Raw genomic sequence first — 23509 nt, 5'->3', positions numbered from 1 at the left:
ATTTTTTGTGAAGCCTTTTGGGACTCTTTGCGATGATCAATAAACGTGACTTGACTTGAAATGGTTGAGGGTATTTTTGATAGTTTGCCCGTCTCGTGGATCGGTGTAGCGCGTGCAAATGATATCGTGATTAATAATAAAGTCATCCGAGACGGGTTCAGCGAGCACGATAAACAACAATAATAAAGCTCATCCTTCACCAGGAGGTCAATGATGAATATTGTCATTATGAGGGTTGCAACAGCCAGGAGAACATGCCATCCATGGAGGTTTCATCGGGAGAACATGCATGATGCTTTTCAAAGACAGGACAGAAAATATTGGGTTTTTTTCTGAGAAATGACAAAAGTTACAAACAGTTATACCTTGGCTTACGAATTTAATTGGTTCCCAGACCGAGAGTGTGTAAGGCATAAAGTTTGCATCCCAAATATTAATTTCCCATAGGAAACCATAAAAATGAGAATAATCCGTTCCCAGGTACCCATAAAACATCATTTTCTACAAAATAAGCCTTAAAACCACAACATATACCTTATTTTATGTATAATAAATGTGCTACGGTATTATAATTAAGAAATAAACTGTACTATATAATGAAGTGGTTTTATTGACCTTTGTGATAGTCGTTGATGGCTTGATGGAATGGAGTGACCATTTTCATCAGCATTAAACGCTTGATGAGGAACGGAGCCTTCTTTTTTCACCATCTTGAGGAATGCTTTCTTTGGTGGAGGTGCTTTCTTTCATTTTACCTAGTTCCTCATCAATTGTGTTCTGTTTAGCTTGGTTGGTCGCTTTTTCCATCAAGTGTACAAATAAATGGCTTGTGCAGGTTATTCTTGGAGCCTGATGGATGGGATATTTTAACCTTGCAGTCTACACTCTGCCTTTGAACTATCAAAGTTCAAACGAGTCCAAATGTCACTGTTTTCTATCCATTTTCTCACTCTCTCTCTGTCGTCATCCTGTCTCTTTAATGTTTAACGCCACACCCCCCCCCCCACTGTAGTATTCTTGACCAATCACGTGGCTTTAACCGAAGACTGGGGGTGGGCAATAGAGGACAAAAAAAGGAAGCTGCCATTTTCAGCTCCTTGTTAGGAGCTCCAAGAAGGGGCTCGTTCGCGAAACACCCATCACTCCATGTGGCACTCCATGTGAATCCTGAAAAGTAGTTCGTATGCCAAGGTAAAATGTTCATAAATTCAACATTCCTAAACCAAAAAGTTCGTAAACCGAGGTATCACTGTATTCATGAACTGGCCGGCCATGGTAATTGTTAACTCATTCACTGCAACTCACAAATTCAAAAATTGAAAATATGGCGTGATTAGGTGCCGATAAAGCGCTGGCCAGGGTCTATGGCAATGTTTTCCCTTCCACAAGGGGGCAGAATTTCCATTTTTTCCATGTTAGCGCTTTGTTCCTGCTTCAACTGTTGTTCAAGCGCTATATATATTTGATATATAGCTATCTAGCTGGCTAGCTATCTAGCTAACTCTTTGTTTGCTATCTATTAGCTATCTACTACCCGGCTAGCTAGCTTTCTCTCTATAAAGCTGACTTTGACTTTTTTTTGACTTTGATTAAGCTTTCTATTGTCTATATGGCTATCTGGGTGGCTAGCAATCCGGCTAGCTTTCTGTTGGCTATCTATTACCGATGTACTAGCTGGCTAGCTATTTAGCTGTCTATTAGCAACATAGTTATATAGGTGGCTAGCTATCTAGGTAGCTATCTGTTGGCTATCTATTAGCTATCTACTGGCTGGCTAGCTAGGCGCGTGTGGCTGCCGCGTGCGGCTGCCGCTGCTCACCCACAGAGAAACTTATCCTGTGACTGTAAAGTGACCTTGAGAGTTTTGAAAGGCGCCTCGAAATAAAATGTATAATAATAATTAGTATTATTAGGGATATGGGGCCAGGGTTACTAGCACAACTTCAGCTTCAGCTGTTGTTGAAGCGCTATATAAAACAATATGGGTTGTATTTTGTATAGGTGCCCCCCTTTCAACCTCATATATCTCCAGACCCATATCATTTAGGAATTGACTCATTTTTTTCTGATGAAAGAAGAGAGTCTATGGTTTCTTATGCTGCATTACATGTTTATGTCGCCCTAAAATTCACTATTCTGTGGGTCCTGGAATTTAAAGGACAACCGACGTATCTTTTTTGTTTCTTAACTGACATCAGAAAAATGTTTGATAGCATCTAAATACCCTAAACACGCAGGCTGATATTTTTAGGCAAATACAAAACACCAATAAAAACGACTTCAAGTGTCTAAAATCTGCAAAAAAATTGAGTTGCGAATTGAGCATTTTCAGAAAGTCCCGCCCCCAGTTTGTGACGTCACGCCAAGACGTCTTGCATTGCGGGAGAATCAAAACAATGGCTTCAGATTCGGAGAATATGCTTTCTTGTTACACATCCAGTTATGAATATGATTGAAATAGTTCTGAAGAGGAAAGCATACATGTTTGCAATCGATTAGAAGAATCTATTCCGTGCCATTTTGAGGCAACATTGAGGGGAAATGGATCACCAAAAAAGAGGCAGAAAATGGCGATCAAGCTCCGTGTGAGGAATTAATCAGCCCGTTTCCACAGGCTGATAAATTCCTTACATGGAGCTTGGTCGCCCTCTTCTGGCTCTTTTTGGTGCAACATGACGTTTTCAGAACAAACCAGCACAGCAAAATGCATTGACGTGATGGAAGGACTGCTAAAATGTGTCCTTTTTTTCGGTCAGGGGCGTTCCTTCCGTGACGTCACGTATGGACTCGTCACCAACTCAAAAACAAGACTTCCGGAATATTCAGCGTGACAACTCTGTCAAAAATGATGCCCGCACAGGCAGCGACAGCCTTCTGGGTGATTAAAAGCCACGTTCAGCCGCCATGTCATTTGATGAGTTTTGGCTGACGGAGAGCGGGGAGCGTTCCAAATGGAAGCGATGGACTCCACTTTCATCCAGCGCTGGAAGGAGTCGCTACGGGCAGGAATGGTGGGGGGGGGGGGTCCCAAATTGTAGGCACAGATGTAAGGATTTAGGAGTCCTCATGGCTGGCATTTACACATGGCGGCATCATCCAAATATTCTCATTTTGCTCCCCGCCCGCCGAAAGCCCGTAATCCTCCAGATTAGTTGGATTGATTGTTTCCTCCAAACAGGATTTAAAATAGCAAGATAGTTACAATCTTCCCTATGATTGACTGCCGAGCAATCCCAGGTGGACGCCGCCGCCGCGAGAGATGCTAGCCCCCCGCCCCGATACCACACAGGGATAAAAAGAAATGAATAGATTAGAAAGCCCAAAAATGATTTGGTTATGTCGTGACTCATAAAGTGCGGGTCGGTTAACAAGTTTTTCATTTTTTCTTGTATTTCTTTCTTTCAACGCCCGCCAACGTCCTTGAGCTTGTTTGCTTTTCATTGCTGAATATTGATGTTTCCAAAGATGTTTAACTCATTCACTGCCAGCCGATGGGCAAAAAATGTGCTCACTCCGGTGCCAGGGTTGTTGTCATTGTCACTCAAATTCCAAGAACCCACCGAGTTTTAGGACTACGTAGGAATTCAATGCAGATGTAGAAAGCTTAGACTCTCTTCTTTCATCAGAAAGCTTATTTGGTTCTGGAGTGACATGAGGTGAAATTGGAAAAAAAGAGTTATTTCCTAAATGATATGCGTCTTGTGTTATATGCCATTGAAATGAGGGCAGCCATACAATTTGGTTTCTGTAGCGCTTTAACAACAGCTGAAGCCAGAACAAAGCGCTAACATGGAAAAAGTAGTGTTTACTGCCCCCTTGTGAAAAAGAAAGAAAACATTGCCAGAGGCCATGGCCAGCGCTTTATCAGCACCGAAGGATGAAAAAACAAAAACCGGAACAAATTCAGGAATGTGGCTCTACGTCATATTTTCAGTTCCCGAATAAATTTGTGAATTGCAGTGAATGAGTTAACTGTGCATTCTTACACAAGTCATTTTAACTCATTCACTGCCAGACATCTGCAAAGATGTGTCCACTCCAGTGCCAGGGTTTTTGGCATTGTCACTGAAATTCCAGGACACACAGAATAATTGAGTTTTAGGACGACATAAACATGAAATGCAGCATAAGAAAAACCTTAGACTCTCTTCTTTCCTCAGAAAAAAATAGTTAATTCCTAAATTATATGCGTCTGGAGTTATATGAACTTGAAATGAGGGCGGCTATCCAAAATATAATGCAATACAATACATATTGATTTATATAGCGCTTTAACAACAGTTGAAGCTGCAACAAAGCGCTAAAATGGAAAAAAAAAGGCAAATGCTGCTCCCTTGTGGAGGGGAAAACATTGCCAGAGGTCTGGCCAGCGCTTTATCGACACCCCAGCATGAAAAAAGAAAACCCGAACAATTTCGGAATGGCGCTCTACGTCATGTTGTCAATGCCCGAATAAATTTGGGAATGGCAGTGAATGAGTTAACGTTCTTCATATTAACCCCCGCCCCCTTTTAAGCCCTACTTGACCTCAGCCACTTTGATAAATAAATGGACGTTCGTAAAATGACCTCAACAAATGCACATCTTGTATCACAGCACATGTGATAGTGAGTTTTTTAGACGGCATATAAAGACGGGTAGCGAGGAATGCTTTTATATCGCAAGATTCATTTTTTTGGGAGAGCGAAAACTTGTGAAAAGTATGGCTGAGCCATTTGTTGTCTCCTGCTGTACTTGCCCAATCTTCTCCACTCTTTCAGTGTGGTTTGTTCAAGATAGAATGGTAGTACAAACGGCCAGTGTGAACTAAGTCTTTATTGATCTTGCTTCTTTACGTTCGTCCGAAATCTACCCAGAGGGAAGGCTCATTTGCTTTTCAGTCAGTTTTGGGGACTGAAGGGGGTGGCGTGGGCACGAGTGATTCAAGGATACAACATCTTGGAAGTTCTGCCCAAACGTTGTTAAAGCCACGGTCTCGCAACAGTTTCCAGCTGGTTTCTGGACAAACACCAAAGTCACCAGTCGTCCGTTGATGATGAAAAAACTCTTTTCTGAGTCGACTTTTAGAAGTTTGGAGCAACTATCTCTTCTGCTAAGCTAATGCTTTGATTGGCTCATTCTTGTCACGTGATCAACACTACAAACGTATCTGTATTCTGTGTACCGTTTACTCTCCAAAGGGTCCGGGAGATGATCTCAGATGATGTCAAGTGATCGGATTGTTAATTCACCTGATCATATCATCTGAATTCACCTGATCGGATCGTTTGAATTCACTTGATCAGGCCGTCTGCAGTCACCTGATCAGATTGTCTAAAGTCACCTGATCGGACTGACAGTTCGCCTGAAGTCACGTGTGAAGTCACCTGATCAGATCATCTGAATTCAACTGATCGGATCATTTGAATTCACTTGATCTGGCCGTCTGGAGTAACCTGATCGGGTTGTCTCAAGTCACCTGATCAGACTGAAGTCACCTCTGAAGTCACGTGATCAGATCGTCTTATGAACGTCGATATCCTGTCCTGTTAACTCACTCGCCTTCATTTTCACCGACAATATAAAAATTAGTGTCTGTCCAAGTAAATACAAGTTTGACTTTGGAATTGAGCGATTAGCTTGGACTTATCCCATATTTCATATATCTTCTCAACTTGCTAATATGTTCTGTGAAACCAGAAGGGCCGAGACAGACGTCCGAATGCTTGAAATGTTTGCACATCGTTGCGTTTGAGTCTCTCGTTGCTCGTCTCGAGTGATGAATGGACACTGGCAGACAAAGCAAAGGATCAAGTACTTATGTTCAAAGGCGAAATGTAGGCAGCCGTTTAGCGTTTCCTTAAATGGCTTTGTAAACAAAGGCCAGTGTTTTTCAAGAAACCGTGATTGGGCCATGATGATGATCTTTCCCGCTGATTGCATCATACGCCTCCATTTAGCATTTTCGCAACCCCCTCTTCCGCACCGCGGAGGCTCTTGGGCAAACGATTCAAGCAAAGCTCTCCGCATGGCAGCTAATTTAGCGCCTGACCGACTCGCAAAGTCGGACTCAAATTGCCGTCGTTGTCGGTGATTGTGGACTCGGTGAGACAATTACCTCGAGATGAGCCGCGAGATGATGTTTAGCTGCGGCGGGACAAATATAGAATGTCATGAAACATTTTCTTAAGAGGTACACGGACATGAAGTCAATGGGTTGATGTTAGATACCGCTTCCCTCTTCAGTCTGCATGTTAGTGAAAACATTTGCTTTCTCTCGAACTCCATTTTGGGTGACTAGCGGCCCGTCTCGGCATTGCTTCAGTCCCAAAGTATCCAACCGACCCGTGACCCTGAATGGCAACCGTGAGTGGATGGTAACACACCAAAAAGCATCACTGACCTTAATTTTCAGGCATACTTTATTGTATCGGCAACTTAATTTCCTCTTGTCGCTACTTCAGCAAGGCATGAAGATTTCTGACGCCTTCCTTTATTTTATCATTAATGACAACAAAAAGACGAGACTGTCATTTTTGATCCAAAATAATGGTCGCTTTATTTTCTTGAACAAATACCAAGGCTCATCAAAACATGCTTAGAGTGGAGAGTAAACAAGCCTTTTATGCTAACAGGAAACACATGCTAACATGTGCTTAACATGTACTGATCACGTTCATAACTCGATCTCAACGCGTGACTTAACACGACCTGATCACATTCATAGCACGATCACATGATTTCAGACGTGACTTCAGGCAATCTGATCAGGTCACTTAAGACGATCTGATCAGGTGACTGCAGACGGCATGATCTGGTGAATTCATATGATCTGATCAGGTGACTTCAGACGTGACTTCAGACGTGACTTCAGGCGATCGGTCAATGTTATTAGTTGACTTTAGACATTCCGATCAGGGGAATTCAGATGATCTGATCAGGTGAATTCAAATGATCTGATCTGATGAATTCAAATGATCCAATCAGGTGAATTCAGACGTGACTTCAGGTGATCTGTCAGTCTGATCGGGTGATTTTATACGATCTGATCAGGTGACTGCAGCAGGCCTGATAAGGTGAATTCGGATGATCTGATTAGGTGACTTCAGACGTGACTTCAGGCGATCTGTCATTCTTATCAGGTGACTTTAGACAATCCGATCAGGTGACGGCAGATGATCTGATCAGGTGAATTCAGCCAATCCGACCAGGGGGACTTCAGATGATCTGATCAGGTAAATTCAAATGATCTGATCAGATGAATTCAGCCAATCTGATCAGGTGAATTCAGATGATCTGATCAGGTGAATTCAAATGATCTGATCAGGTGAATTCAAATGATCCGATCAGGTGACTTCATACGTGACTTCAGGCTCTCTGTCAGTCTGATCAGGTGACTTTAGACGATCTGATCAGGTGACTGCAGATGACCCGATCAGGTGAATTAAAAAGATCCCATCAGGTGAATTCAGATGATTTAATCAGGTGGATTCAAGGGATCCGACCAGGTGAGTTCAGAAGATACGATTAGGTGAATTCAGACGTGGTCAGAAAAGTTGTTGCTTCATGCTTTACTGTCTTCTGCATGCTGCTTACTTACGTCAGCATATTCATGGCTTTTCTTTTTACGGACTAAAGACAGGATGAATAATGGAACCCAGATACCTGAATATCGCTAATAAATTTCCATGAAGTAAAATAATAAAATGAAAGCAATTTCACCTTTTCAAAATCTAATTAAACAATTATGAACAATAATAAATATATATATATTTAATCGAGATTACCTTATGGCTCTAACACTTATTCCAGTCGAATTGAGTAGATTTTTAATCGGTAGTACAATTCTGTACTATCCCTCGGGTAATTTCGAACAAATGTAGAGGTGTGCGGACCCAATGCTCCAAAATGATAATTATGAACGCAGAGGACACCCGCCTTCATATTGCAATTACAGACCTCTCGGGGGGGTACTGGTCTATGACCAAATTTGACAAAGGACAGAGTCTGGCACGGCTTCACTCGGCGATCCTTAACTTTGTCTGCTTTGCTCCTCCATGACTCGTATTTGTGACAATCGTTCACAACAAGACAGGGTCATGGGACTTTGTTCTGCTTTACCCCATTCTTCACATTAGCGCTGTATCTTTTGCACCATGTTGCCCCGCTTTCCCCCCATTTCAAGCCAGATAAGATGCTAAACATGACAGAAAACAAAGTCAAATCTCTTGGCCTTTCGAAAAACAGATGCTAACTTCAAGTTTTCAGACAGAAAGGAGCGATTGGCCACTCGGCGTAAAATCATTCTTCCATTTCAGGTTCCAGAGGTGGAAGGCTTTGAACTGCGCTATCAAAGCCTTGGCATTGTGCTTACTAGTGCGGAAACCTTGGCCATGAACAATTTTACGACCTTTTTCTCATTTGCATGGCTCTGTTTTGGTGAGCTCTTATATGAAAAGTCAAATTATATCAGAGGCAAGGAATGGATAGTGTCATTATAGCTTCATAGCATTCTCCTTGTATTAAAACGGACTCGTCTAAAAATGTCAAGACCAAAACTGCTGTCTGTGTTTAGTGGGAGACGATTTCATTTCATTTCATTTCATTTTCTTTTCTTTTTTTTTTCTTCTGGCTGTGACATTTGAATTTGCATGTATTGCGATATTTGGAGCTGACACTCTTGACATAAACTCCGCTCAGTTAGACATTGGATTTTTCATTTGTGTTGTATCCGCTGGCAAATCATAATTTATATCATTTACAATCAGAATTAGAATCATCTTTATTGGCCATGTATGTAGAACACACAAGGAATTTGTCTCCGGTAGAACACGCTGCACGAGTATCATCATGAAAAAAAATTGCAAAGAGGCACTATACAGTTCTATTCCGGTTACTGTTTAGAGAGTTCATGGCGATGTGGGAAGACGCTGTTTAAATGTCTGCTGGATTTGGTGCGCATGGATCGGTAGTGCCTGCCTGATGGGAGTCGCTGGAAAAAGTGGTGGGCGGGATGCGGTCACCACTTTTTCAGGCAATAGAAAAGGTTGAAAAACTTGATTTGGTTAGCAGGGGAAAGTCCTTATTGAAGGTGACTCTCCTTCCAAACATTAACTCCCTACCTCCTGCCCCACTCAATTCCATCAAGCCATCGACTACCATCACAAAGTGAAATAAAATGAATTTATGATAAAGTACCGTCTATTTCTTTAATTACAATACAATTTTTATACGTAAAATAAGGCATATTTTGTGTAGTTTTAAGGCTTATTTAGTAGAACATTTTATTTTATGGGAAACTGGGAACAGATTATTATCATTTTTATTTGTTTCTTATGGGAAATAAATGTTTGGCAGATGAACTTTTCGCCTTACACACACTTTCTGGGAGCCAATTAAGTTCTTAAGCTAAGGTATCACTGTACATGTATAATGAGCGAAGTGTGTTTGGACAGTGCGTATGCATTGGGGTTCATTGCTGGCATGTGCAATGCTTTTTACTGTTAGCATAAAGTACCCGTAGATTAGTCTATTAGTAGATGATTTTAATTTTACGAAATTGACAAACGTGTAAATGTCATTTGGTGCGAAGAAGGCTTTGTTTTCTTCATTTTATGTTTTCAGCTTGCTTTGCCTTTTCCTGCAGATCGCCCTTCTAACTTTCTCTCTGCTCTTATATATAAATATCTCTCTGATCACCCCTCACTTCCATTCTCCCTTTTTTTTACTGCCTACCCTCACCCCTCTTCATGTTAGTTCCGCTTGCTCTTCATCTCTTCTCACAAGAAACCGCTCCCTGGCCTCAAAGAAAACACTAGAAAGGATCCATCAACTGGACGAGTATTCTCCAGAGGATGCAGTCAGCGTGTTGCTATGTTATATTCGCTATCATATTTAAGCAGCCTCCGATAGCCTTTATTGGCAGATCACAAGCCTCATTTGAAAATTTGCTGCAGCATCCACGACGAAATGTGTATATATATATGGATGTAGGTAGATAGATAGATAGATAGATAGATAGATAGATAGATAGATAGATAGATAGATAGATAGATAGATAGATAGATAGATAGATAGATAGATAGATAGATAGATAGATAGATAGATAGATAGATAGATAGATAGATAGATAGATAGATAGTGAAATCTCGGTTTTCGAACGTCAGGGTTCTTTATCAATTCAGTGTTTGACCAAAAATTTCTTTTTTTTATACCTCGGTTGTCCGAGCGCACCTGAATGCACCACTCGACTGCCCTCCATTTTCTCAAACGTCACTTCCTGGTATCGCATCTCACTACATTAATTAACTCATTCACTGCTATTGTCAAATATGTTCGGGAATTGAAAATATGACATGGAAAGCCAATCCCGAATATGTTGGGGATTTTGTTTGTGTTTTTATGCTTGGGTGCTGATTAAGCGCTGGTCCGTCCTCTGGCAATGTTTTACCTTCCACGAGGGGGCAGCATTTCCCTTTTTCCCATGTTAGCCACTGCCTCAGTTAAAGCGTTAAAGCAACCAATATGTATGTATTGCATTGCATTTTGGACATATGCCCCCATTTCAAGCTCAGATAACTCCAGATCTATATAACTTCGGAATCAACTCTTTTGCTCTGGTGAAATTAGAAAGTCTAAGGATTATTACGCTTCATTGAATGTTTATGTAGTCTTAAAACTCAATATTGTGTGGGTACTGTGGGTGTCGGCTTTGGGATTTTCCCAATTTTGACTTGCTGTCAATTCAATTTTTTTTACTGTTAATGTAATTTAATGTATTTTAATGTATTTTATTTGAAGCTATTTTAAGTTATTCTATTTTATTGTATTTTGTTTTGTTTTCTGATAATGTATTTTATGTTTTTAATTTTATTATGTTTGAATTTTTTTTATTTTATTGTATTGTATTTCTCAGGGAACCTCAGCATTCATTTGTTTTTAATGCATTAAGTTCATCAAGACAGAAAACTTACAGGTAGAGTGAATGCTGGTGCGAATGGCTGCCGCTACTCACCCGCACAAACAAATCCAGTGACTGTAAAGTGTCCTTGAGAGTTTTGAAAGGTGCCTAGAAATTAAATGTATTATTACGATCATGATTATTATTATTGGAGTTTGAGTGACAATGACAAAAATCCTGGTATACTTTTGCACATGTCTGGCAGTAAATGAGTTAAAATAGGAACTGTTTGAGTTTTCGAACTGGTTTCTGGAACACATAATGGTAGAAAACGAAGTTTGGCTGTTCTTCACCTTTGGTGGAGGAACCTAACCCAGCCATCTTCAACCAGTTAGCATTTTGAAATCCACGTCCTCAACACTCGACAGCTATGTCGCCATTTAAATCCATCAATTGTGATTTTTTTTTTGGGTGTGGGGGTATTTTTTATTTTGTCCAGATGCTTTGCTTTTTGCATTTGTGTATTGGTGGTGCATCCTTCATGTTTTGTTTTTGTTTTCCCCCGTCCCAAATAAAACCTTTTGGGCAGATTTCAAGATGGCAATCTCCTACCTTGCGGCTATTTGAACGGCAGCCGGAGATGGCCATCTGCCACCAAAAGAGAGTTGCGTTGATTCCCAAATAGCAACATCTGGACTTGCCCTAAACAAGCCCGATGGACACTGGATCCGCCCTCCCTGCACTCCATCACGTTTTATTCCCTTCCCACCCGTTCTTTGCGCCATTGTGAAGCTTTGTTGGTGTTCGCCTAGCACATCAGTACTGATAGAGTGCATCCAATTAATTAGCCAAACACTATCTCATTAGCGGTAGCCAACAGACACAAAAAAAGAAGAAGACTCTTTTAAACAACCTTTTCTATCACCTCGGCGCTGCTGAGTGGGAGGGCCACGAGAGAATATTCAAAGCGCTCTTCAGTAGGAGCGGGAGCGTCCATCTTTAAGCAAAAGTATTGCTCTTGGCTAACATTTTATTCAACTGCGCGTACGGAATTCATCACATCGACCAAATGTGCGCCCTCGCAACTTTGCGCCGGGAAGAAATCGAATTTTGACATCTAAAGCATTTTCGTCATAAAGATAATAATACATTTCATTTCTAAGCACCATTCAAAACTCGCAAGGTCACTTTACAGTCACAGGATAAGTATCCTGTGGGTGAGCAGCGGCAGCCACAAGCGCCAGCGTTCACTCAACCCGGAAGTAAATAGATAGAAAGCTAGCTAGCCAGCAAGTAGATAGCTAATCGATAGCCAACAGATAGCTAGCTAGATAACTATCCACTTAAATAGCTACATAGCTAATAGATAGTTAGGTAGATAGTTAGTTAGCTAATACTCTGAATGCTACTATTAAATACACAGATAGCGTCGTGCTGTTAGCAACACCTCAGAATCAGATTTTCAATCAGAATAACCTTTATTGGCCAAGTATATAGAACACACAAGGTTGCACTAGTATTATCATCAAAAATTTGCAAAGAGGAATGAAGCTGGATAAGGTGGTGGGCAGGGTAGGGTGGGTCCAGTAATATTTTCCGGATTTTCTGACAGTGTTCTGAATTTCTCAAGGCTTAGGCCTCCATTTTGTTGGAAGCACTTAAGGGCGTTGGAGCAAACCAAAGTCACTGGTTATTTGCCTTTTTTTATGTGAACAGTGATACCTCGGCTTACGAACTTAATTGGTTCCCAGAAAGTGTGTGTGTGTGTGAGGCGAAACGTGTGTATTCCAAACATTAATTTTCCATAGGAAACCATCAAATGAGTTCCAGGTCCCCATAAAACATAATTTTCTACTAAATAAGCCTTAAACTATGGTAAGTATACTTTACATTACATCTAATAAATGTGCTATTGTATTGTAATTAAAGAAATAAACTGTACAATATAATAATGTCATTTTATTGACCTTTGTGATGGTCGTTGATGTCGTTGCCTCTTGATGATATCCAAGTGAAGTTGCCGTGCTTTCTCGGCGATAATACCCTCACTCACACTGTCCCCTGCTAGGTTCTTTTCGCTAATTCAAATCAACAGAAGTTTTTCAACCTCTTCTATTGCCTGAGACTGTTACTTAGACAACACAGAAACACCCTTAGCCACACGTAGCAATGGTCGACTTAGCATACTGGTACTGGGACGCTAAGTTACACAAACGCACATGTCGTTGGTGTTTTTCGATGATATTCTTCTTCTGCTCGACCGTCATTTTCTTGTGTGTCCTTTTTCGGCTTAACACTGGACTGTGGTGGGCTCTTTTTCGGTCCCATGAGAGAAAAAGTACTCCACTCGATAACAAACCACATCTGCACTCAGAGAGGCAGTGTGGAAAACTAGTCCGCCAGCCACCGTGGCGCTGTGTGGTTTGGTTTGTCCGTCCAAAAGTACTTTGCATGCCAAAGATTATATTCTCGCAAATTTAACGTTCGTAATGCGTGAGGTAAAGCGTTGGTAAGCCGAGCTGTCACTCTATTTTAATTGTGCTTGTCAGCAAGATGAAACTTGGGAGGACAGAATACCCATAAGTCTTTGCGAATCTCTTGCTCTGACGCCATTGTGCCCGATAACTCGCTCTTTGTAAGTCAAATGACAGGGCGCTATTCTTGGGTCCAGTGAGGTCACTTACTGCTTCGTGAGGTCGTGTTCAAAAAGCAAACAAAAAGGGGATTTGTTTTGTTCCTGGTGCGCATCGATCGATCGATCGATCGATCGGAGTTACTTAAAACGCTGACGCCACAAAGGAATAAAATCATGACTTGTCACAATCTCAAGCGGTGAAGTGGCGCGTTTGTGAAATTGGGCGTGTTGTTATCGAGTAGAAGCGCTATTTAGAGACTCTGGAAGCACGGCAGGTCATGAAGCGAAAGCTACTAGTTTCAGAAACACTTCTGAAAGGCTGCGTTTGCTAAAATGACCTTGAATTTCGGATCGATAGAAAGACAGTGATTCCTCGGATTACGAACGCTTTAGCTAACGAACTTTTCGTTTTATGAACATTAAATTCGCAAGAATATAATCTTGGCATGCGAACTAGTCTTCGAGCGCCACAATGGCTGGCGGACAAGTTTTCGGCGGAAGAACACCAAACCACACGGCCGAACAGCGCCGCGGTGGCTGCCGGACTAGTTTTCCACAACCACTTTCTTTCAGTGCACTCCGTGCAGACGTGGCTTGTTATCGAATGAAGCACTTTTGCTTTTTTGGGACCGAAAAAGACCCCACAACAGGCTAGTGTTCAAGCGAAGAGGATGCAAAACAAAATTACGGTCGAGCAGAAGAAGGAGATCTTCGAGAAACACAAACGAGGTGTATAGCACATTTATTAGACATAAAATAAGGTATATTTTGCGTAGTTTTAGGGCTTATTTAGTAGAGAATTATGTTTTTATGGGTCCCTGGAAACGGATTATTCTCATTTTGAATGGTTTCCTATGGGAAATTACCGTTTGGAAGACACACTTTTTGCCTTGCGCACACTTTCTGAGAACCAATTAAGTTTGTAAACTGAGGCATCAGTGTATATGATTACATTTTAAGACAAAAAATGCATCGTATCAATATGCTCCACTTTTGCACTGCAAATATTCACATTTTAATCTCTGCTCTAAATAAATACAAGATGGCGCTAATGGGCAGCATTTTCACAGCGTATGGGGAACTGTCGCGGCTCGGAATTGAAGCGGATTTATGTGGGACAGGAGATGAGAGACATTAAAAAAAACATTGCAATTTTAATCTTTTCATAAAATGTTCAAAAAATGTATTCAAAAACATCTGTGGACACAAATACTCAGCAACGAAAAGGAAACGTGCTCAGGGACATGACAAAATAAATGAAATAAAAAAATAGCTAAACTCTTAATTTAGGAATTAACTCGCTTTATCTGATGAGAAAAAGACAGTCTAAGGTTTCTAATGCTGCATTGAATTTTATTTAGTCCTAAAACTCAATGTTATGTGGGTCCTCGAATTTGAGTGGAAAATGACAAAAACCCTGTCATCTGTACTTCTTAGAAGGTGTCGGACATTTCGCTTCTTATCCAAGAGGCTTCGTAAGCAAACTAAAATTTGCTGGGAGCTCTGGCCCTATATATATATATATATATATATATATATATATATATATATATATATATATATATATATATACACCTACTGTCCAGAGGTGGTGGTTCCAGACTCTTCTGTGATAGGTCCCTGCTCTCAGGTTGGGAGGAGCAGAGGACTATTCCCTGAGGCTACACTGGCTACGTCTATTGTCCTGACTGATTACTTCTATTGTCCTGCCTGATTCTTACAACAGACTTCTTAGACCACCTAGGCTTAGTTATGCTGATGAGGTGATAACAGAGAAAATGGGGCAATCAGACCAGTCGTAGTCCCCATAATCAGTCAAGAACGAAGTAATCAGTGTAGTCTCGGGAAATAGTCCTCTGCTCCCCCCAACCTTTGAGCAGGGACCTATCATAGCAGAGACTGGCACCGTCACCACTTGACAGTAGGGATATAAATATAGGGATGGAGCTACCAGCCAATTTTAGTTAGCTGATGAAGCTTCTTAGATAAGAAGCGAAACGTCCGACACCCTCTAAGAAGTACAGATGACGGTTGAAGAAACCTGCTCATCGATGGACCTCTCCTGTACGACTGAGAGCTTACACAGACGAAAAACACAGTTGCAATTAATTGTGACAATTGAAAAGACTTCATGACGACAAAACAGAGTTGGATTTAGGATTGACCCCTGTGGGACTCCTTGAAAAGTAGATGTCGTATTAAGGACAGAAAACATTTAGTCAGGAATGAGTTCAACCAATGTGAACTATTTTCCACTGACCCTGTGACAAATTTGTCATTTTAAATCCAACACGGCGTACTGACGCCGTACTGACGCCGTACTGACCTGTTTTTCTTTCCTTTTCCATCCTGCCAGACGGTCCACTGGGGCCCCGCGGCCTTCTCGAGGCCTCGGAGATGTGCACACAGGAATGTCTGGTTCTGGGCCACTCGGACAACTGCTGGATGCCCCCGACTTTGGCACCCTACCGGCAGCACCAGTCCACCGTGTCCGGTTTTGGGCCGCAGAGAGAGTGGGCTCACAAGGACACGCTTCTCAATGGACATACCTTGACTAGAACCTGGAAAAAGGACAATGGGCAATCGGAGCATTTTTGTGACAGGAAGCAATTTGGAAGTGAAGAGGGACACTTGACAAGCAGCGGCATGGCTGATATTCCTTTGGTAAGTTCCAAATCCTTCCCGGACAGCCCGAAGGACCAGGAGCTTTAAAATGGACTTCTGTTGCAAACGGACAAACAAACAAAGCTAGCCTCGTTGTTGTTGTTTTTTTTTTTTTTTTGGGTTGATGTCTTCTTTTCGTGGCCTCTTATCACTTCAGCTCATGCTTCCGCATTGTGGCAGCCACTTGTGCAATACAGTGATACCTCGGTTTACGAACCCCTAGGCTTACGAACGTTAAATTTATGAACATTTTACCTTGGCATAAAAACTATTTTTCGGGGTACACGCGGAGTGCCACAATGAGTGATGAGTCATTTGCGAACGAGGCCGTTCTCCTAACAAGAAAATGGCAGCCAACTCATTTTTGTCCTCTATTCCGCCCCCAGTCTTCGGTTAAAGCTACGTGATTCGACAGGAACGCGGCAGTCGGGGGTGGGGGGTTAAACATGAAAGAGACGGGCAGACGACAGAGAGAGTGAGAAAATGCATAGAAAAGAGTGCAATTTGGACTCGTTTCAACTTTGATAGTGCAAAGGCAGTGTAGACTGCAAGGTTAAAATATCCCATCAATCAGGCTCCACAAATAACCCGCACAAACCATCTGTACGCTGTATGCAAAAAGCAATGCACTAAATAGAACACAATTGATGAGGAACAAGGCAAAATGATGGCAGAGAAAGCAGATCATTCCTCCAGATGGTGAAAGAAGAAGGCTACGTTCCTCATCAAGTGTTTCATGCGGATGAAACTCCATTCCATCAAGCCATCAACAACCATCACAAAGGTAAATAAAACCAATTTATTATACACTACGGTTTATTTCTTTAATTATAATACCGTAGCAAATTTATTATACATAAATTAAGGTATATTTTGTGTAGTTTTAAGGCTTATTTCGTAGAAAATGATGTTTTATGGGGGTTTTATGGGAACGGATTATTCTCATTTTAATGGTTTCCTATAAGAAAATGATTTTTGGGATACACACTTTTCGCTTTACACACTCTGTCTGGGAGCCAATTAAGTTCGTAAGCTAAAGTATCACTGTATATTCGTACAGCATCAAACTCAAGTGCTTATGTTCCCTCCACCTTGATACTTTTCTTACCTTTTCTTGAACCTTTGTGGATTGAAATGTTATCGTGAAGAGGAAGGACATCTAAGGGGGCAAAATGAAGACATTAAGGGGGAAAAAAAGAACTCTATGGCGGCAGACTGATATATATATATATATATATATATATATATATATATATATATATATATATATATATATATATATATATATATATATATATATATATATATATATATATATATCTGCAAATATGTAACATGGTTGCTATTCTCGACTATTTTATCCATCACAATCAAAGAAAAATGGAATTAAGATTTCAGAAGGCTCTTAAAACATCATTTGTGGACAATGATTCATTGCTTCTTGATTCGCGTCACTGTGTGTTTGTAAATAAGAATTATTAACCACTTTCATGTAACGGGATGATCCATACTAGTCAACCGGTCATATTTTGGCGTATTCTGTATGATTTTGTTTAGATGTCGTGTACGACATACAGTGATAGCTCACCTTACGAACGCTTTAGCTCACAAACTGTTCGCCTCACAAACATTAAATGTGTGAGAATATAATCTTGGCAGAAGAACTAGTTTTCGGCGGACGAAGCAAACCACACAGTGCCGCGGTGGCAGAGGACTAGTTTTCGTCACCCCCTTTCTTTGAGTGCGGATGTGGTTTGTTATTGAGTGTAGTACTCTCGGTATTATGGGACTGAAAAAGACCCCACCGTCGGCTAGTGTTAAGCCCAACAAGACACAAAAGAAAATTATGGTCGAGCAGAAGAAGGAGGTCATCGAAAAACACCAACGAGGTGTGCGTTTGTGTGACTTAGCGTCCCAGTACCAATATGCTAAGTAGACCATTGCTACCATCCTAAGAACAAGCGAGCTATGAAGGGTGTGCGTGTGACTAAGGGTGTTTCTGTGTTGTCTAAGCAAGGGTCTCAGGGAATAGAAGAGGTTGAAAAACTTCTGTTGATTTGGATTAACAAAAAGCAGCTAGCAGGGGACAGTGTGAGTGAGGGTATTATCGCAGACAAAGCACGGCAACTTCACTCGGATCATCAAGAGGCAACGACATAAACGACCATCACAAAGGTCAATACAATCCCTTTATTATACTGTGCAGTTTATTTCTTTCATTACAATACAATAGCCCATTTATTATACATAAAATAATGGAAAATTTTGTTTAGTTGGAGGCTTATTCAGTAGAAATTTACATTTTATGGGGACCTGAGAACGAATTATTCTCATTTCAATGGTTTATTATGGGAATAAATGTTCGGCAGACAAACCTTTCACCTTACATACACTTTCCTGGAACCAATTAAGTTCGTGAGCTGATGTATCACTGTATTTTCGATTCCCTTTTCGTCAATAAATATTAGCAGTCATGTTCATGCTAACAAACATCGCTACTCGTAAAAAGTGAAGAAACAAGTCTGTGCGAAAAGTCTCGAGAAGAAACTAAAGTTCCTGAGAAGACAACTGGAATTTTATTTTGAAATCAATTGAATGAAACATTTTACTATGTTTTTTTTCATTCATATTCTTTTAATAAACATTACACATCGTAAGAACACAAATTCAAATTAATATTATTTTTTTGCTATGGACAAATTCATTTTGTCCACAGCAAAAAAGCCACAACATACTTAATTATTGGGTAAAGATGTTAAAAGTATTCATATTTCCATATGAAAATTGGTTCTCAAAATAGCGCAATGAAATATTACACACGCGTATCTTTTTTTTCTTGGTAAGGAAAAATGTAACCATTAGTTGCAGGTTGACAGGTCTGCATATCAATAACTGTAGTTGTCAAAGATAAGGATTTTTAGCTGGACGGTGATCTATAACGTGTCTTCGTCCACTTTGTCCCTTTTCCCACTTCCTTTTCAACACACACATTTGTAACAAAATAAATACTCTTTATTTCTCATATGCTGCATATTAACGAAAACGTAAAATCTTAACAAAAAAATGAAAAAAAAAAACATGTATGAAGGATGTCAGTGCTCAAAATATGTGCATTAAAAACAAGAAAAAGATGCTATGGAAACGCTACAAACAAAAGTGGTCGGTACAATTGGATAGCAATATATTTGTAAATGACTCAATGTTTTATTGCTGTATAGACTTAACCGGTACAATCCTGCAGTAGTATTTGGAATTTGCTGACCTATTGTATATACAGTATATTATTTCCATGTGGACTATTATTTTAAAACGTCCCGAAAAATATCCATGGGAAGGTTTCTTCAGCCGTCATCTGTACTTCTTTCAAGGTGTCGAATGTTTCGCTTCTTATCCAAGAGGCTCCGTCAGCGAACAAAAAAATGCTGGTAGTTTCGGCCCTCTATATATATATATATATATATATATATATACATACTTACTGTCCAGAGGTGGTGGTTCCAGACTCTGCTGTGATAGGTCCCTGCTCTCAGGTTGGGAGGAGCAGAGGACTATTCCCTGAGGCTACACTGGCTACGTCTATTGTCCTGACTGATTACTTCTATTGACCTGCCTGATTCTTACAACAGACTTCTTAGACCTATATATATATATATATATATATATATATATATATATATATATATATATCCTCTGTCCCGACGTGGCGGTGCCAGACTCTGCTATGATTAGTCCCTGCTCTCAGGTTGGGGGGAGCAGAGGACTAATCCCTGCGACTCCACTGATTACTTCTATTGTCCTGACTGAGTATGGGGTTTCTCTCTCTCTCTCTCTCTCTCTCTCTCTCTCTCTCTCTCTCTCTCTCTCTCTCTCTCTCTCTCTCTCTCTCTCTCTCTCTCTCTCTTACGACTGGCTTGATTGTCTTATTTTCTCTGGTATCATCTCATTAGCATAACTAAGCCTATGTTGGCTCAGAAGTCTGTTGTAGGAACGATCCAAATTGAACCTTAACCCTCCATGGCGATTTAGTGAAGGGTTTTGTTGTTTTATGAAGAAACCTTCTCATCGATGGACCACTCCTGTACGACTGAGCTTACACAGGCGTCCCCCCCATATATATATATATATATATATATATATATATATATATATATATATATATATATATATATATATATATATATATATATATATATATATATATTTTCAATCGCTGTGCCTTCATGACTTTTACTTTAAAAACTGTTGTTACTCAACAATATACAAAATGCTGTCCACGATAACTGCCTTATGCACTGGCTGTTTGCCAAATTCGGAGTCATAACGACACAGATAGTAGTTCAAGGAAAATCACATTTGTATATTTTTTTTTTAGTTTGATTTTTTTGTTTTATAACAATATATGTAAAAGGCATGTGCAAAGAACGCTCATACATTCTTCCACCGTCTGAAAAAAAAGGTTTGTTTTCTCTTCCACGGCATGGTTGGCGAAATACACAACGGAACAGCATGCTTAACTTTTGAAATTGACTTCATTTTTGTGTATTTTTGTTTTTTAACGGGTGGGCGGTAGAATCGATCTGTGCATACAATATTTGGTTGGTGAAGCACTTTCATGTTTATGTCACGATATATATATATATAAAAAGGCAACAAAAAACAGTTCAAGTAGAATGGAGTGATTTGCTTATCGCGGTATGTGCCACTTGTGAGGGTGTTTTGACATCACCGGTATTGAAACAGTTAATCCTTGTTACTTCTATACAGGTATACAGCTACTGCAATAAATGTTTGAAATATGTGGATGCATAAATGTGGACCATTTTTACTTCCGAAGACTTTTGACACTTTCGCAACGTGTTCATTCGAGTTCGACGGTCAAAGCGCAACATGCAAGTAACACCCGAGTTATGACCGGGTTCCGTTCTGACAAAACGGTCGTAAGTCAAACGGTCGTAAATCAAAATCCGTTCAAAATGGCCGACGTGATGTTTACAAGGCATGATAGTATACCATGTCAATATGTTGTTTTTAAGCAACCTTTTCTATTGAATACTATTATATACCAAACTGTTTATAGTTCATTTATAAATGTTAGAAATTTTAGGGTCATTTATATCATTTATATTTCGTATTATCGATTTTTATTACTGTATAACTGTACCTGTAATGTATACATAAAGGTTTACTGTACAGTTCATTTATAAATGTTATACTTACCTTTTAGTTTAGTTTTCATCATTTTATATTGCATATTATCGATTTGTATTATTGTATAACTGTACCTGTAATGGATAGAAAACTGTTCGTCTATAAACGTTATACTTACGCGTTCTGCTGACCCAAATACGCACGGCTTCCCATGCCCGCGCGCTGTTGAAAAATCACTCTCCATGCTGTACAAAGAAAAAACACAAGTGAAAAGGTGAGAAAAATATTAGAAAACACAGCGAAATTTGGACTCATTTCAACTTTATTGATAATTCAGAGGCAGAGTGTACACTGCAAGGTTAAAATATTCCATCAATCAGGCTCCCCAAATAACCCGCACAAGCCATCTGTACAATTTGAAGAGAAAAGTCGAGCAAGGGAACCAGCTATCAATGAAGTTTCTAGTGTGTCTGCCTGCACCAGTTGCTGTTGCAATATCACAACTTCTAAGATGTACAACCCAGAGCTCCTTGAGACACTTGATGCAAAAAGCTTTCCATTCCATCAAGCCATCAAGGACCATCACAAGGGTCAATAAAACGTCTTTATTATACGGTACTGTTTTTTTTTTCTTTAATTACAATACCATAGCACATTTATTATACATAAAATAATGTATATTGTGTGTGGTTTTAAAGGACAACCAACATCACTTTTTTTGTTTCCTAACTGACATCAGAAAAACGTTTTATAGCATCTAAAATACTCAAAACACGCAGTATGATATTTTTAGTCAAATGCCAAACACCAATAAAAATTACTTAACGTGTCCAAAATCGGCAAAAAAATAAAACCGGAAGTGGCCAGTTTCAGAAGGTCCCGCCCCCTTGTTCGTGGTGTCACCCCAAGACGTCTTGACTTGCTCGAGAATCAAACCAACGGCTTCATATTCCGAGAATATGCTTTCTTGCTACACATAATTATGAATATGATTCAAATCGTTCTTAAGAGGAAGGCATCCGTGTTTAAAATTAATTGAAGAATTTATTCCGTGCCATTTTGAGGCAACAGAGTAAGGAATTAATCAGCCCGTTTCTACAGGCTGATTAATTCCTTACACGTAGCTTTGTCTCCCTCTTCTGCCTATTTTTGGTGCTACACGGAATTTTCAGACCCAACAAGTACAACAAAATGCATTGACGCATTGGAAGGACTGCTACAATGTGTCCTTTTTTTCAGTTAGGGGCGTTTCTTCAGTGACGTCACGTACGGACTCGTCACCAACTCAAAAACAAGACTTCTGGAATATTCAACGCCAGTCTTAAAACGTAAAATATAGCTATATGCGGTGGAATATTTGTAAAATACGCTCAGTAGAAGTCATTTGAAGTCATTTTACGGTTTATTTAGGAGAAAATTATGTTTTTATGGGGACCTGGGAACGGATTATTCTCATTTTAATGGTTTCCTATGGGAAATTAATGTTTGGAATTCACACTTTTTGCCTTACATACACTTTCTGGGAACGAATTAAGTTGCTGATGTATTACTGCATCTGCCATTTCACGATCAGCGCATAACCTTTCCATGTCTGAGAATGGACGAATGAACGATCCTTGAAATTGTCAGAGACAAAGTAAAGTTGAGTTCCTTGCTTTGAAAATGACACATCAAGATCTTTCTTCATTTGGACAGACTGGAGAACAAAGTCTTGAGGATGAAATGTTCCCCTCCAGAAGTCGAGTCTCCCAAAATGGAACATGAAGGTCAGTGGTGGAAAAAGGTTGAGTGAACAGAGAGTGTCATGCAAAAAAAGCCACGGTCATAACTCTGACAGATTAACGCTCACAAAACAGAGCGCCACCTTCTACCATGACCTTATGTCACATTCTGAATCATCGCAGCTATTCCGCTGCCAGAGGCTACGCTATTATATATGCTAGCTCAAATTTCTGGAATGAAGAAAAGGGGAGTCAGGCATTTGGATCACAACAAGAACAACGATTGGCTAATTTTGAAAATCTTACACTAGTATGTGCAGTTCCATTTGGTATGAAACATTTTGGTGCATGCAATACTTTCCAGGAAAAGATTTCTTCAGACGTCATCTGTACTTCTTTCAGAATCAGAATCAGAATACCTTTATTCGTCCCACAATGGGGACATTTTTCAAGGTGTCAGAC

At 40.1% G+C, this 23509-nt stretch overlaps 1 protein-coding gene across 3 annotated transcripts in view; it reads left to right on the top strand.

The window, feature by feature from the left end:
* Positions 1–23105, top strand: part of pcdh9 (protocadherin 9) — a 202324-nt gene extending 179219 nt beyond the window's left edge. For 2 of the 3 annotated variants that reach the window (XM_088993137.1, XM_088993136.1), the window contains 2 exons: positions 15871–16178; positions 23022–23105. In XM_088993137.1, coding sequence (XP_088849263.1) covers positions 15871–16178; positions 23022–23090 — 377 coding nt within the window. In that variant the 3' untranslated portion in view covers positions 23091–23105. Of the gene's footprint in view, positions 1–15870; positions 16609–23021 lie in introns of those variants that run through there. The other variant, XM_088993138.1, reaches the window with a different exon arrangement.
* The last annotated feature ends 404 nt before the right edge of the window (positions 23106–23509 follow it).

This window comes from Hippocampus bargibanti, linkage group LG03 (genome assembly GCF_051943395.1).
Source record: "Hippocampus bargibanti isolate YZ-2025 linkage group LG03, ASM5194339v1, whole genome shotgun sequence".
NCBI classification, from domain to species: domain Eukaryota; kingdom Metazoa; phylum Chordata; class Actinopteri; order Syngnathiformes; family Syngnathidae; genus Hippocampus; species Hippocampus bargibanti.
The sequence above is the reverse complement of the archived record's forward strand: the minus strand, read 5'-3'. Positions and strand labels throughout refer to the sequence as shown.